General features: G+C 40.7%; 1 protein-coding gene across 6 annotated transcripts in view; it reads left to right on the forward strand.

Annotated features, from left to right (window-relative positions):
* The window catches only part of MYOCD (myocardin), a 218,348-nt gene that overhangs the window by 126,016 nt on the left and 77,656 nt on the right, over nt 1–14,676 (forward strand). For 4 of the 6 annotated variants that reach the window (XM_083428395.1, XM_083428393.1, XM_083428389.1 and 1 more), the window contains one exon: nt 2,904–3,144. In XM_083428395.1, coding sequence (XP_083284521.1) covers nt 2,991–3,144 — 154 coding nt within the window. In that variant the 5' untranslated portion in view covers nt 2,904–2,990. Of the gene's footprint in view, nt 1–2,903; nt 3,145–13,587; nt 13,622–14,676 lie in introns of those variants that run through there. The other 2 variants (XM_083428397.1, XM_083428398.1) reach the window with 2 other exon arrangements.

Genomic DNA, 14,676 nt, shown 5'->3' on the forward strand with positions numbered 1-14,676 from the left:
TAAGGCAGAGACCTCAGGTGGCAGATTTTGAATGCCATGAAAACAGGAGTGAACACATGCAAACAAAAACAACACAGCTGGAAGGGGAAATGTTGGGGCAGGGGAGCCTTAGCAATGTATATGGGGGGGGGGAAGGGGATCAAAACAACCTCTTCAGGCAGAGTTTCCACCACTCGGGTGAGACAACTGAAATGGTCTGCTTTCATGTTTTTGCTAGCCTCAGCCCTGAACTTGAAGCAGGTCCTCAGATGTTGAACACAGTGGGCAGACAGATGGAAGGTAGAGACCATTTCAAACATTTGCTGTGTGATAAAACCTATTGGTGTCAACTTAAATATATATATTTATTTCATTCATTCATTTTGGTATTGGTGTGCCTAGTGTCTAGGATGCCAGTACTGTATTACAATGGGGTTGTCCTTGTTATATTAAAACTGAATCCGGACAGTTGTGGAGAAGACATTTTTCTTTCACTGTTTCAAATATTTACGGCCCCTTTGTACGTCTTGGTATTAAGCAGAATCAGAAACACTGTAGCAGAGTTGTCTGAAACTTTTACTCAACAGATTTCATCTTGCTTGGAAGAGCCCATGTAAAGCTACCATTGTAATGAGACTTTATGGGTCTTAATATTTATAGGCAGAGAAGAGACAGGACACGTCCTGTTCTGTGTATAGTCTTGCAATTTATATGTTGGCAGCAGTGTATGATGGGAGATGTGTTCTGAGGCTCACAAGTATGCTTAAGCTTTATAAATATGCTAAGTTCAAGCTGAAGTGAGGGAACAGTGTGGAATGTTTTGAGGCCAAATCTGACATGGGGGTTTGTAAGGAGGGGTAGTGAGCCCAGCCCGCCAGTGCTACTTGAGTGTGCTGTGAAAGCAGGCGTCTCTAACGGCATGTCATGACCCCCAGGCTTTCAGTGAAGCACCCTACTACAGTTAGTGAAAATTAAACGGTTACACATGCTCCAAATTTCAGAATAATGTTGTTCTACTAATATAAAAAGCCTCCACGAGGAGCACCGATGCTGGTGGTCCCAGAGCTTCGACACTGCCTTGCTGGCTCCCGCTCACTATTTTTCACAAACATAAATAATCATAATCCATATAAAACTGTCATATTGGTTCAGCACAGACGTCACCAAAGCCCTGGGCCTAATTCATCAAAGATTTAATGTTCAGCTGCACAAAGTTACTTTTTTTTTTGGTGAGCAGATGCAGTTTCCCGGATTGTCCTGTCATCACCAATAACTTTCCACTGGAAAGATGCATCACATCAAGAGTTCCAAAATGCTAAGAAAGATGAATATTTGAAAACACAAGAATAAACAGTTATTGCTAGTTGTTTCTTAATGACATAAAGAAGAGGATTTTTGATGTTTTGGATATAACTATGGATGGATTGCCATGCTGTTGGACATATTGCATGCCAAAATTGCTGGGGGGGAAATCTTAATAAATCAGGAGGGGAATTTGTGTGGACAACTGGCCCAGCAAAGCCACAAGGGGCTATTAATGGGAAGTTACACCACTTAGGAGACATTATTATTATTATTATTATTATTATTATTATTATTATTAGCTTTAAGATGCTGTGTAGCCACCCTTATTTTTGCAGCTGAGAATCTCCTATATAAGTTTGTGAACATCTCATTGTTCATTAATTGAGGAGGAGGTTGGCAGCTAGAGATGAATACATATGCATATTGGATCATTGTTTCCAATGATAATGCATTTTCATAATTTTAAAATTTAAATCCTACATTTTTGTGATCCTTTATTTGAATGTCCATAACTTCTGTGTGTGGCAATGGTGTGACAGGTTGGAAAAGGGCTGGTGTGCTCTCAGTTTTCTGCATTTAATGGGCCAGATCAGAAAGGAAGCATTTCCAGTCCTCAAGGAAAAGAAATTGTTTTTAACTTCTGTAACCATTCTAAACTGATACTTATATTTTCAAACCTGCACTCTTGGAACAAATGAATGAGGTTCTCCTGTGGTCATGAAAGTAGGCTGAAGTACCAAAATGGAGACCTTTATGTAAACAATGGACTATGTGGATATCTGTGTGGTATGCTTAAGCTAGTTGAACCCTTGTGTACCTCAATTTTTATCCTGTTAGGTAGTAGGTAGAGTTGGCACATTCAGGACAGTGTGGTCACACAAATACATTTTCTGCATAATCAGTAAATGTGGCCATTGGCAGCATTTTGTCTTTATCATCGTATTCCAGTAAACTCTGACCCACTGCTGGTTCAGTACTATGTTGCCCCCCCCTCCAGTGGATAGTGAAGGTTATACTGTTGGATTTAGACTAGGTAGACCTAGAATCAAATTGCTCTTCACTCCCACTCCCAGCCATAGTTACTATGACAGTCACTTCCTCAGTGATTTTTATTACTTTACTTGTATTACTCCATCAAATTTCAAAGTGAGAAAAACATTGACAACTATGTGAGCTCCAGTGCATAGAGCCTTGTGGTATAATGGTCACTTACTTGGTACCTGGATGGGTGAAGGTTGAGACCTGACATGGCAGCTCTCCTGTCTTCCTAGGAGCCACACCATTTTTTGTGGCCATTGGCCCCTTCCCCTGGCTGCCGCAGAGCCAGACCCAGTTTTGAATTCTGGCAACAAATGGTTGGTTGCTGATCCACACAAATCCATTACAGGTAAAATGATATATGGCAATATAATACCGCAACTAGATAGGAAATGGAGGGGACATAAATCTTGACTCTTCTGTTGCCATTTGAACCAGTTGAAGTCAAACTGTAAGACTATCTAGCCTCACTTTTGAGACACAGAATGTGTGGCAATTATTGTGTCCTCAATGCAATTTCCATGTGTTCTATCCTGCCTCCAGTATCATATCAAGTCATATATCAACTTTTCTCCTTACAGCTTTTTGTTGGAGTCCCAGTTCTTGGAAAGCGTGGGACTTTCAAAGTAGAGGAACAGATATCTGACAAAGTCCCTTCAGGCCTAGTGATGAATGGTGTGATTAAACAGGAGCTTTCAGGCCAGAAAAATGCACCCAGTGGAAATTCAGAAGTGTTCCTCAAGGACTGTGTTTGCAGTGAAGTGAGAGACTTGACCCTTCAGTCATGTACCCAAGTCCCTACATTTGCTGAGAGCAAGAATGGTGAGTCCTTTTCCTAAGAGATCAGAGAGAAAGAGATAAGATGCTCTGAATATGGCAGCAAGGTGCATACATAAATGCAAAAGTATGGTGCTACTTTGGCGTATGGTGAGATACCTACCTTTCTGATAAAAAAACTTTAAAACTGCAAGTTGTGAGGAAAGACTCATAAATCCTGACTCTGTCTTCATGGGGCTGCCCTTGAAAAGTATCTGTTGGTCCCAAGTAATGTTGTCAGAATATTCTTTGGGACAGGTCAGTCAAGGAAATCATTATGTACCTATGTGATCTGCATTTTCTGTCACTTTGCTTCTGGCCTCATTTCATGATAGAGTTTTTTTGCTTTAAAGGTCCTAAGCACCTTGCTGCCTTTTTATTGATTAATTTTATTGGTGGTTTCTGTTAGCATTTTAATGGTTTTGATTAGTTTTTTTATTGTTTACTGCAATGCATTATCATAGACTCTTTCCCCACATAAGCCAACCTGGACTCTTTTTGTGTGCCCCCTCCATGAAAGGCCCGGGGGGGGGGTAACACAAGAACAAGCCCTTTCTATGCTATCTCCTCATTTGTGGAATGCTCTCCCTAGGGAGGCTTGCTTGGCACCTTCATTACATTTTTTAGGTGACAGAAAATGTTCCTTTATAACCAGACCTTGGGCTGATTGAACATTCTATGGCCTTTTTCTATGTTTGTGGGATGGGGTTATTGATTTGTTTTATTATGTATTTTGTGTTCTCATTTTGTATTTTTATGTTGTGAACCACCTGTGATCTTCGGATGAAGGGAATAATAATAATAGTAGTAGTAGTAGTAGTAGTAGTAGTAGTAGTAGTAGCAACCACTGTGGTGTGCTTGCAAGAAGATAGGGTATACATTATATTTAATAAAATAAAATTGCATGTTATGTATGGACCATGCGCTAGATTGAGATGAAAGTAAGTGTAACTGCATAAGCGTACACTAGAGTTCAGAGGATTCAGCGTAATTATTCTTGAAAGTGAGCAGGAGTGAGAACCTTCACTCACCGGGATGGCATACGTTAAGGTTATTCATGCTGTTGGCAACATAATAGTCTTTGTAATGGAAAGGTTCAGAAGTACTAGTCAGTTTTGCACCATTTTGATTGCATGAGCTAGTAGATTTTTGAATTTACCTAAATATTTCAAGGACACATCCTACATTGTGTTCACCTTTTGTTTTCCCAGGGCAGTTTTTAAAGAAGCTAAGTTAGGAATTTGTGGCCTTGGATGTGGAAAATCCAGGTTCATATCTGGAGTCTGCTGTAGGTCATTTTGGCTGCAATCCTAGGCACACTAACCTGGAAGTAAGCCTGACTGAACCCACTGCAGAAGGTCCCAGGTTCAATCTCTGACATACCCACATCAGGCTAGGTGAGACCCTTGCCTGAAACCCTGGAAGTGTAGACAATCCTGAGCTAGGTGGTCCAATAGTATAAAGCAGCATCCTATGTTTCTCAATAGGACTCAACAGGAGTCACTTCTAAGTAGAATTGTATAGAAATGATTTTTTTCTTAAGTTATAAGAGTGGCATAGTTGTTCTGCTCCATGTTCCTGCTCTTTTCCATGCCAATCCATTAATGGTGGGATGGAGTACAGTGTGTGTGTGTGTGTGTGATGGTGTCTTTCCACTGTCTTTTTGCTTGACCTGCCTCACAGGGCTGTTGTGATTTTAAACTGCCTCTTGAGCTACTTAGGCAAAAGAGAGGATACAAATGTGGTGAAACAGACTCCCTCCAACTACATATTCCCTGGCCCACTTGAATGAAAGACAAGAAATTGTAAGTGTCCATCTGGTTTGAGTTTAAAGTAATGTGCAGAAAAGGTTGCATGTTTTCAAGGACCTTGTGCCTAAGTAGTAGATTGTACCACAGTTTATTACACAAATTGAGCTTTTTATTGCTCAGCTTTGTTGATCTGCCAGTTGGGATAAAGAACACAACGTACCCCATGGTCCCTATCAGGGAAAATTAGAAAGCATTCAGTTCTGCTTAAACTATGAAGTATCAGGGAAAGTTGTAATTAAATCCAGAGAGCGAGTGCCAGACATGCTGGTGTCTTTAACTCAATAACTATTTTGGAAAAGTCTTGTAAGTTAATCAATTGGAAAATGACAAAGATGTGTGAGTCCAAAACACCAGCAAATTACAGTTCTGAGAAGGTGCATGAGGACTGAATCTTAGTAGGTTTTGAGAGTAAACCTGGACCCCACTAAGGCTTTCTCCATAGGCAAGCAGCCTCTGTGACATGCATGTGTTTCAATTTAAATCTTTATTGCGCTCAGTGTGTGCTTATTAAATGATTATCTTGTCCCAAGATCATTTTAGCCTTTGTTCCACATAACCAGGTAGTAGGTGTATGTGGTAGGGAGATTTTCTGCATTAGGTTTGGAGCTCAGATCAAATAAATACTGCAAACAATGTATTGAACTCAGGTGACAACTAATCCCCTGATGAGATATTGTCCCGTGGCTTGAACTTTGCAGCCGGGACTTTAATGCCACTTAAATCAGAATGTAAGAACTGAAAGAATTCCAGGAATGTGGTGATATAAATTGTATTTTTAGAGCTGTGAATGACTTGTGAGAGCGAAACAGCACGGTGACTAAAGATAGCACAAGTCAGTTTTTCCATGATTTATCACAAGAACTTTCACCCTAAGTAAAAGTCATTTAATGTTGTGATAGCAGCACACATAGGCTGGCAGGATTTCAAACCAAGTCATTCATTGCATATTTTGTCACAGGAAAATGTTTCCATAACATACTAGAACTCCAAACTGCATTTCATCTGCATACAAGTGCCACTTGAGAGCATTGCCTAGAAACATCAACGAAGCATGAGGTAAATGGTTTGTAATTCTCCAGTGGCCACAGTCTCTTAAAAAATAAAATAAAATCTACAGAGTCATTCCCCTTCATGGTCCTAAAATACATCCCTCGGCTAGTTCTCAATACAATCAGTTAAAGATCTTGCGTCCTGCCATGGGTCAGCTTGATTCTAAGTCAGAGATCTGATGGCTCAAGTTACTGCACAAGAGAGATGTTGCCTCCGAAGCATCTACCAGGATCAACCTATGAGAAGCTTGAGGAAGGGCCATAGCTTAGGGGAAAGACCATAGACCATTTGTTTTGCATGCAGAAAGTCTCAGTTTAAAACTCTAGCAGTTAGGAAAAGATTCCCTGCCTGAAGCCCTGGAGAGCTGCTGCCAGTCTGTGTAGACAGTACTGAACTGGATGGACCATTAGGCTGACTCAGTATAAGGGAGCATCCTATGTTCCTATGCGAGGTCAAATCACGCAGTGTCTTGCACGTAACAGAGGACGTTTAGCATGCAGCTGAATCTTCCCGGAGGAATAAGCCCCACTGACTTCAAGGCATTCAACTAAATTTTATTCAGAGTAGACCAATATAAAGTAATGGTGCTAACCTAGGCATGTTCATTAATTTCAGAGGTAAAACTTAGTTGAATACTACCCAAAGGATTTGCTTCTCAAAATAAATGGTTAAGTGGTTTAATATGCACTATAAATCTGGATCCAATCCAATGTTATTGAAGGGTTTGCAGTTGCTTGCTTGGATCGATGGAGGATAGCAAGGGCTAAGTGTGTGCTGAAACAAACACAAAGGTAAAATTTACATCCATTGCTCTGCTACTTTTGCCTCTGGCCCTTCCCACCATTGAGCCGTGGCCCTTGGAAGGCTGTCCAAGGCTTATGAAGCTAGCTTATTCCAATAAACCATTGTCAAGACACAAAACCTACATTTTAGTGTTCAGACTTAGGACTAAACCATGGTTAATTGAAAATGAATGTGAAACAAAAGCTTCTTTCTGTTCCTCATGGTTGAGCCACGAGGATGAGGGGAGCACACAAGCCGAAGGTTGTGCATGAAATGCTAAACCATAGTTTAGCATTGCATCTGAACCCAGGTCATTGTGATTCCTATAGGACAACAGTCTGACATGACAAATCTTTAGAGCAATCCAGGTCAGTCATCTGAATCAACCCTTCTTTGGATAGAGAATAAAAGGAGGATGAGAGAAGAAACAGTTTATTCTTACAGGGTCCATGTCTCAGAAGCCAGGCTGGGCTGCTGACTTCTGTGCTATGACTAAACACACTAGAGGAGAACAAGTCCTTTGTGGATCAGAGGTCTGAGTCAGGGACTGTGAATGGCTATTGTTAGCTGCGTAGTGACAGCCCTGCAGCCCAAGGTGACTGAGGATTTGCGACAGTTAGAGCAATTCTAACCCCTTCCCCAAGACTCTTTATATGAATACGACTAATGTAGCCTCTTTCCCCACCACTTAAGAGCACATGTTGCACTGCTGTGCTTGCAAACCGCCAAAGCAGCTTTCTGAAAGGCTTGTGGTTACTAAAAGGATGTTAATAAAGCGGGAAGAATCATAATAATAGCGCAAACATGACAGATTCCTTCCTGATGGACGCACACATCCCATAAACATAATTGTCACTGCAGGGTTCTTGCCAGAATTCCTGAAGGTGTTTTCAAGTGAACTGCAGTCTTACTGCTAAGGCTTTTGGGGGTTGGTGAGCAACACTCATCTGTTTGCAATTGAAGACCAGTTTGCAAAAGCACATGAGGTGGCTGTTAGGTCAGTCGCTCCTTCTTTTGGAATAGAAATAACGGCATCCTCTTAATACAAATAGCGCAAGTGCTTAATTTCTAAAATGAGAGGTGCCTTAGCATCATACGCTTGGGCTGTCATTCCGCTTGTATGCATGTGGGTGCCCTTGTGGGTCCAATGCTGAAAATAAGACACACTTTGTATGCTCAGAAACACTGTGTTTTATTATTACTCCTCAGATGTCAGGAGTCAGGACTGAACTCTGGCATTGAAAATGGATTCTGAAAATGGATTCAGATCTGTTCATGGATATCTCCTTCTCTTAACCCTTCCCCTCTCCCCTCCAGTGTTGGAGCTTTGGTATAATCTTTGGAAATGCACTTTATTTTATATTATATTTGCTACTGCGAACTCTGGATTAAATTATCATTCCCAATATGCTAGAAAGCACAGCCCTAACCATATAGACGTCCAATAACATGAAAATATGCCATGAAGAGTATGCCTGCTATCTTTGGTGTTTTCTGCTCTGCTCTTCTTTTAATTCTCCACACATCTTAAATCTGCAATCTTATCTACACACACACACACACACACACACACACACACGTAAGCTCCATTGGATACAATGGTCTGACTTCTGAGCAAAAATGCACAAGATCGCTCTGCAAGTAGATATGTTATATGACACAGAGGAGCTATGACTGTTTCCTCAAAAGTACAACGGTACTGACAACTTGTCATACATGAAGAGAAGAACTGTTGTTTTTTTATTTAGAGCAATATATAAAACTGCTTATTTAAAAATCTAAACAGTGGGCTTAAAGCAATATAAAACAATTCTCAATAATATGGAGATAAAATTGGCAAAATAAGTATATGTAACAAAATTATTGCACTGCTGTTTCTGAATTACAGCAGGTTTCACATATAGTGGTGGTAGGGATTAAAGCAGAATTTGTTTCAGTTGCTTTGTGGGTTTGTATCCCTGGCACAGCACCAAAGGTGAGATGTGTGGTATATATATAAACCAGTGGGGTGGTCACTCGGTGAAGTTCAGCAAAATATTACACCTGCCCATTTATTTTTCATTGGTTTTTGTCAGGATCTAGGCTTCCAGCTGACTTGAACATTTAGGGCAAAAGTGGATGTAAGTCTGTAAGGCAGGTATGCTGTGGGCGTACCTGCCTTACAGACCCTCCAAGTGTCCCTGTTTTCAGGGGTATCCCTGATTTAGAGAAGTCGTCCCAGTTTCTGATTTGATCCCAGAATGTCCCACTTTTCTTTAGGATGTCCCTATTTTCATTGGAGAAATGTTGGAGGGTATGGAGTTATCCCCCCCCCCCGCGCCATCTGAAGGCAGTCCTGTATAGGGAAAGTTTTTTTAATGTTTTTTTTAAAAAATTATTATTATTATTAGTTGGAAGCTGCCAAGAGTGGCTGGGGCAACCCAGTAAGATGTGCGGGGTATAAATAGTAAAATTTTCATTATGGAATGGGACATCCCTATTTTCATCGGAGAAATGTTGGAGGGTATGGCCTTATCCACATTGGGTCATTAAACCTTGTTTCAAAGAGAAGACATAGCAGCACAAGGTTGTGTGCAAAAGGTTCCAGGTTTAGTCTGTGGTATCTCCACTTAAAAGGAGCAGTAGTAGGTGATGGCAGAGTCACTGTGACGCCGGGGAGCAACTACCAGTCAAAATAAACAGTAGTAAGCTGGATGGAAAAATTGTTTGACCAGTTAAGGAGCTTCCTATGTTTCTATGCCTCTCCTGCTCTTCCTCACTTCCTTCCTTTTGCATTATGGAACTTATTGTTGCCACCAGCTTCTTTCCCATGCTGGCTCCAATACTCTTTTGACCACCAAGTCTACATTCAGTTTTCCTTATTTGGTAAAGAATCTAAAAGTGGCCTGATCCCACCAGGTACCACTATGCAATTTTGAGGCAGGTGCAAACAAATGGGAACCGGATCCCTCCATACTTGCCCAGCTTCGTGCACACTTTCTCTGAAGCACCATAAGACCACTATTAAGAAGAAGCTCCTGCCAACCTAGCAGTTCGAAAGCACGTCAAAACTGTCTGCAGACAAACATCGGCTCCCTCAGCCAGTAAAGCGAGATGAGCGCTGCAACCCCAGAGTCGTTCACGACTGGACTTAACTGTCAGGGGTCCTTTACCTTTATTGTGCTAAGTATGGCAAGGCAGCCTGGGCAAAGAAGACAGGAGATTAAAACTTCATCTCTTTTTAGTAGCTGCAAGGCATTTAGCCCATTGTATCTAAGCACATTTAGCAACTCTGTTCTCTTTTGCCTTGCTATTCCATTTTGTCCCGGCAGACTTTGAAATGTGCCTTTGGCTTTTTCCTGATCAGAGTGCTCTTCTCCCTTAGTCTCGCTCTTATGGATGGGTCGCATTCCTTTGCGCTCCTAATAATCGCAAATCAAGCAAACTGGGCCAAAACGAGTGTGCCTCTACTATCGAATGTCAAAATATGATCAAGCCTGGCAAGCCTCCGGCAGAGCATTAAAAATAGCTTACTAAGTTACACTGTGAAAATCACTAATATAACAAGACTTGTGTGTCTGATCCCATTAATGGGGGAAAGCTAATATGGTGATTTCATGCAATACTGATGGAAATCAATAAAAGGATATTTTGGGGGGAAGAAAGCACGCAATTCTATTATTTAAGGCATTTTGTACAAAAAGTTAGAAAATAACATTTAACTTGCATGTCTCTTGTCCAACTCAATAAAAGTTATTTTGCATTGTTAAGGCTTTTGCTCCAGTTAAACTAGAATGAGACTACAGAGCAGTTCGGTTTCTGGGCTCACCCTTCTCAGTCATGCAGAATAGTCAATTCCAAAGAGATTTGGGGGGGGATCTCTAGTGCATTTTGCTATGACTTCTGATTAGTACAGTTGGGCCCAATGGATTTATGTTGTATAGATTAGAACATGGAGCCTGGCTTTTGGGTGAGGATATGGGTGTTTACAGCTTTCTATGGTTATTTTCTGCTAAGAGAGGAATTAGCATTTGTTTTCTTGCTAACATTTGTGAAAATTTCCCAATATTGCTGAATATCATGCTTCATCAGTAGAAGAGTCCTTAGACTAAAATCTGACATATGAAGGAAGCAGAAGGGCAGGAGTAGTAAAGGGCATACTGTGTATCAAAATTTTCCATATTCTGTGTCAAGAAAACTCAAACTCTACAAATAGAATGAATTATGCTAGTGAACTATTTTGTTCTAGGCTTGCTTTGAGTTTTGTTTCATTTTAGTATTGCATGATCTCTTTTGCTTCCAAAATCAGTTTTCAGATAACATTCACAGGGATTCAATGAGAAGGTGAAAAGAAGGTTTGTGAATTGGAGCTGGAGTGGTATTGGGACAGAAACCTGGAGCTTTGGTTTGGAATAATGAGCTCCCATTGCTCGGTCCCTGCTCCTGCCAACCTAGCAGTTCGAAAGCACATCAAAATGCAAGTAGATAAATAAGTACCACTCTGGCAGGAAGATAAATGGCGTTTCCGTGCGCTGCTCTGGTTTGCCAGAAGCAGCTTAGTCGTGCTGGCCACATGACTGGGAAGCTGTCTGAGGACAAACGCCGGCTCCCTCGGCCAGTAAAGTGAGATGAGCGCCGCAAACCCAGAGTCATCCACAACTGGACTTAATGGCCAGGGGTCCTTTTACCTTTTTTAAAGAGGCTAAACAGTGCATCAGGGTGCATCTCCTGACTAGTAGATGCCTGCCCAGATCTCATCTGGCTTTTAAAAATTCACACCTATGGCTTCCATATTCTCAAGCTTATTCTGCAACCTTGAGGGCTGGGAACTTGCTTTTTAAAATAAAGGTGAAAGTTCTGAACCTTGTACCAATTTTCTGTTTGCTTAGTAAACTGGCAGATGTGCTGAGTACACATGGCCCTGGGAATAATATGCTTAGAAGCTTGGGAAGATGCTAGAATGCCTATTGCTTATCACCCTTTCCACATCACGAATACGCCCAATGGTTCCTGTTGCTCAGTTTCCAGTGGCATTGCCTTACAGTTTTACTACCAACACAAGTCAACCATCTAGGTGGCAGATAGACAGCATAATAATGTGCTGTGAATAATGTGCACTTAACAGTACAGTGGTCTGAACTGATGTTCTTCTGGTCTTTTGAAAGAGTGTGTGCAGGTAGGATTTAAACTACTGCAGAACTATAAAGCCCTAAATGTCTAGGACCCAGCACACTTCCTTCTGTGAAGCATAATGAGTCACTTCCTTCTGTGAAGCATAATGAGATTTGGATCAGTTCTCTCTGTTCAGGAAATAAGATATTTGGGAACAGCATCTATGGTATGTCCTCCCAAGTGACACCTTTCAGTCTTTGTCTTTGCACAGTTTTAGGATATTGCTGCTGAAGCTTTCATAATCAGCCTGTCATTTGACAATCAGGGGACCTCATACATTAACAATGCTAAGACACCAATCTGGCTCTTATTTTACTGTTTTAGTGTAACTGTTCCATTCTGTTGGACAATGTGTTAACTGTTAACTTTTCTTCCTTTCTTGGGTGCAATGAGGCAGTAAAATGTAGCCAATTTTATCCCCACAGAAGATAGATACATAAATGAACCCTTTTTAAAAAGAAATTTTCATTTTACACCTCAAGAAGGAAAAAAAGAACTATGTAGAGTTAAAGCCTCGAGATGATAGATGATAGATAGATAGATAGATAGATAGATAGATAGATGATAGATAGCATAATGAATCAAATCTCTGTCTGAGGTGGAATTGCATGCGTTGTCCTTACTGAGCACCTCATTTTAGAAAGATGGGGTGAAGTTGCTTCCTTGTTGCAGCGCTTCCTCATACATCTATCTTGGCTTTAATCATTGACACAAGCGGCGATGAGGACTTGTAGGTTTTTAATTCTCCAGCAGATCAACCTTCCGCCGAGTGATCTAGCTCCAACCCACTGGAGTAAGAGATGGGCACAAAGCTATCTGATTCTAGCAGAACAAAACAAATATTCTGGCCCTGCAATCTTCTGACCATATATAGACTTAACTAGCCTTTTGGAAGATATGGCTGATATCTGTGATCAGTACAAAGCAATTAGTTATGAAATGTCTGTGCCGCCAAAGGGTGGTTTATAAGGATACTTTTTTTAAACCATCTTTCCCCCTTTGTGTGCTTGCATGTACATATTTCAGCTCATGGGGACCCTATTATTGCCACTGAATGCTGGGTCATTGTAACCGAGAAGTGCTTAGTAACAATTGAATCTGGGCAGCAAGAACCAAATTGAGTAATTCTCAAATTGGAAATTGTTGAGAGAGAAATGTGAATGTAGTTATTGGGTGCTACTCTCATGGCTGTAGGAATTTCTGCAATAAAAGTGCTGATGGTTCCCATTTTAAAGTGAACAGGTTATATATATCCTGTACATTGCGCATCCTGATTTGCTTACACAAATTTTCTGCACATTTAGATTGTTTTGATTTGTATGGGGGACAGTTATATGGCAATGAGTCTTTGTTCTACATTAATTCAGATTTGCTTGTGTGGTGTTTATACATCTTCTGGTTGGTCTTTCATTTATCCCACACAGTGCATTTCCGCATCACTTTCCAAACCTCAAAAAACCAGATTGTTTTTTTAAATAGATTTGTTGTTCAAGGTGATGGGACTGTTTAATCTATTTTAATTGTGCAAACCTAAAGTTCTGATATGCACTTGAATCCCTTTCACAAAATTGTGACAGTCTGGAGGTAGGATGTTGGATGTTGAGCAGTTTAAATACCACCCTACTCTCTGCTATACCCAATTTTGCAGAGATAAAAGAGTCAGAAAGTAATGTTCCAATTGGAATTTTGTAAGTTTCAGTATTTTATTAACGTGTCTAATTCTGTAACTATCAATATTTTATTAATTTTATGTATTTTAAAATAGTCGCTTGATCCTTCCAGGGCCTATGTTTGTTGTTGTTGTTGTTGTTGTTGAGGAACCCATTGTTTCCACATAAACAGCACAATAACTCTCTGGAAGGTGAATTTAGAGGAGGGTCCCAAGAGAAAGGAATTGAATTAGATAGAAAGTGAAAGCAAAGCCTCCAGGGTCAACATGCACTTTAATCTGTTACTAAGAATAACCTGTTAGTATAATACGCACAGCCTAAAAGCGAGAAGGCAATCAAACAAGTGTAAACTAATATAGTGAGCTATTGGTATAGGAGCATGTAAATTGGAAACAGGTGTTGAGTGACTGAGAGCAAGCATGTGATGACAGGGCGCTCTGAATCAAGACAGAGCGTTTCTTTGCTGAGCATCTTGTTTTGCAGTTACTCTTAGTTTTGTTTGCTACAGTTAAAATAAATAAAAGCCAAACATGAATCAAACATGAGCTGGGATCCTAATGCTACATTAAAAAATTGTTTTGCTTTGGAAACTGCTCTTTGGGGTAACTGGAGCCTTGTTCTTCTGCCTACACTATCCTGTAGTAGATAATTTAAAGTTGTACTGTGTGTGGATTTGGAGTGAGTCCCAGGAGCAGAGCCAATAGCAAACATCTAGCATTAGGGACATGTCCACTCTGTAAGCTTATCCTCTGACGGATGTTCTTGCAGGCTGGATCTGGCCAGTGAATGCCAGAAAGTGATGGTGTGGACAATTTACAAGTTGCTTGCCAGGAAATGACCAGTGAGAGTAGATCATTTTCAAATGGGTTGGTGGACTCTGCAGACAGAGGATATCTTTTAGAGAACAGCACGGAAGTGTCCGTTCAATATGTTTATTCTAAATCACTGTCTGCTACTCTATTTACACTTTCCCTAATGGCTTTGGAGCTCCGAGCAGAGAGTGTAGATTGTTAACTCAATATTTGTGCATACAGTCACTGATGCACTGATATATAGTCACTTGGGGCTAAAGG

The sequence above is a fragment of the Podarcis tiliguerta genome (assembly GCF_965153285.1).
Source record: "Podarcis tiliguerta genome assembly, chromosome: 2".
NCBI classification, from domain to species: domain Eukaryota; kingdom Metazoa; phylum Chordata; class Lepidosauria; order Squamata; family Lacertidae; genus Podarcis; species Podarcis tiliguerta.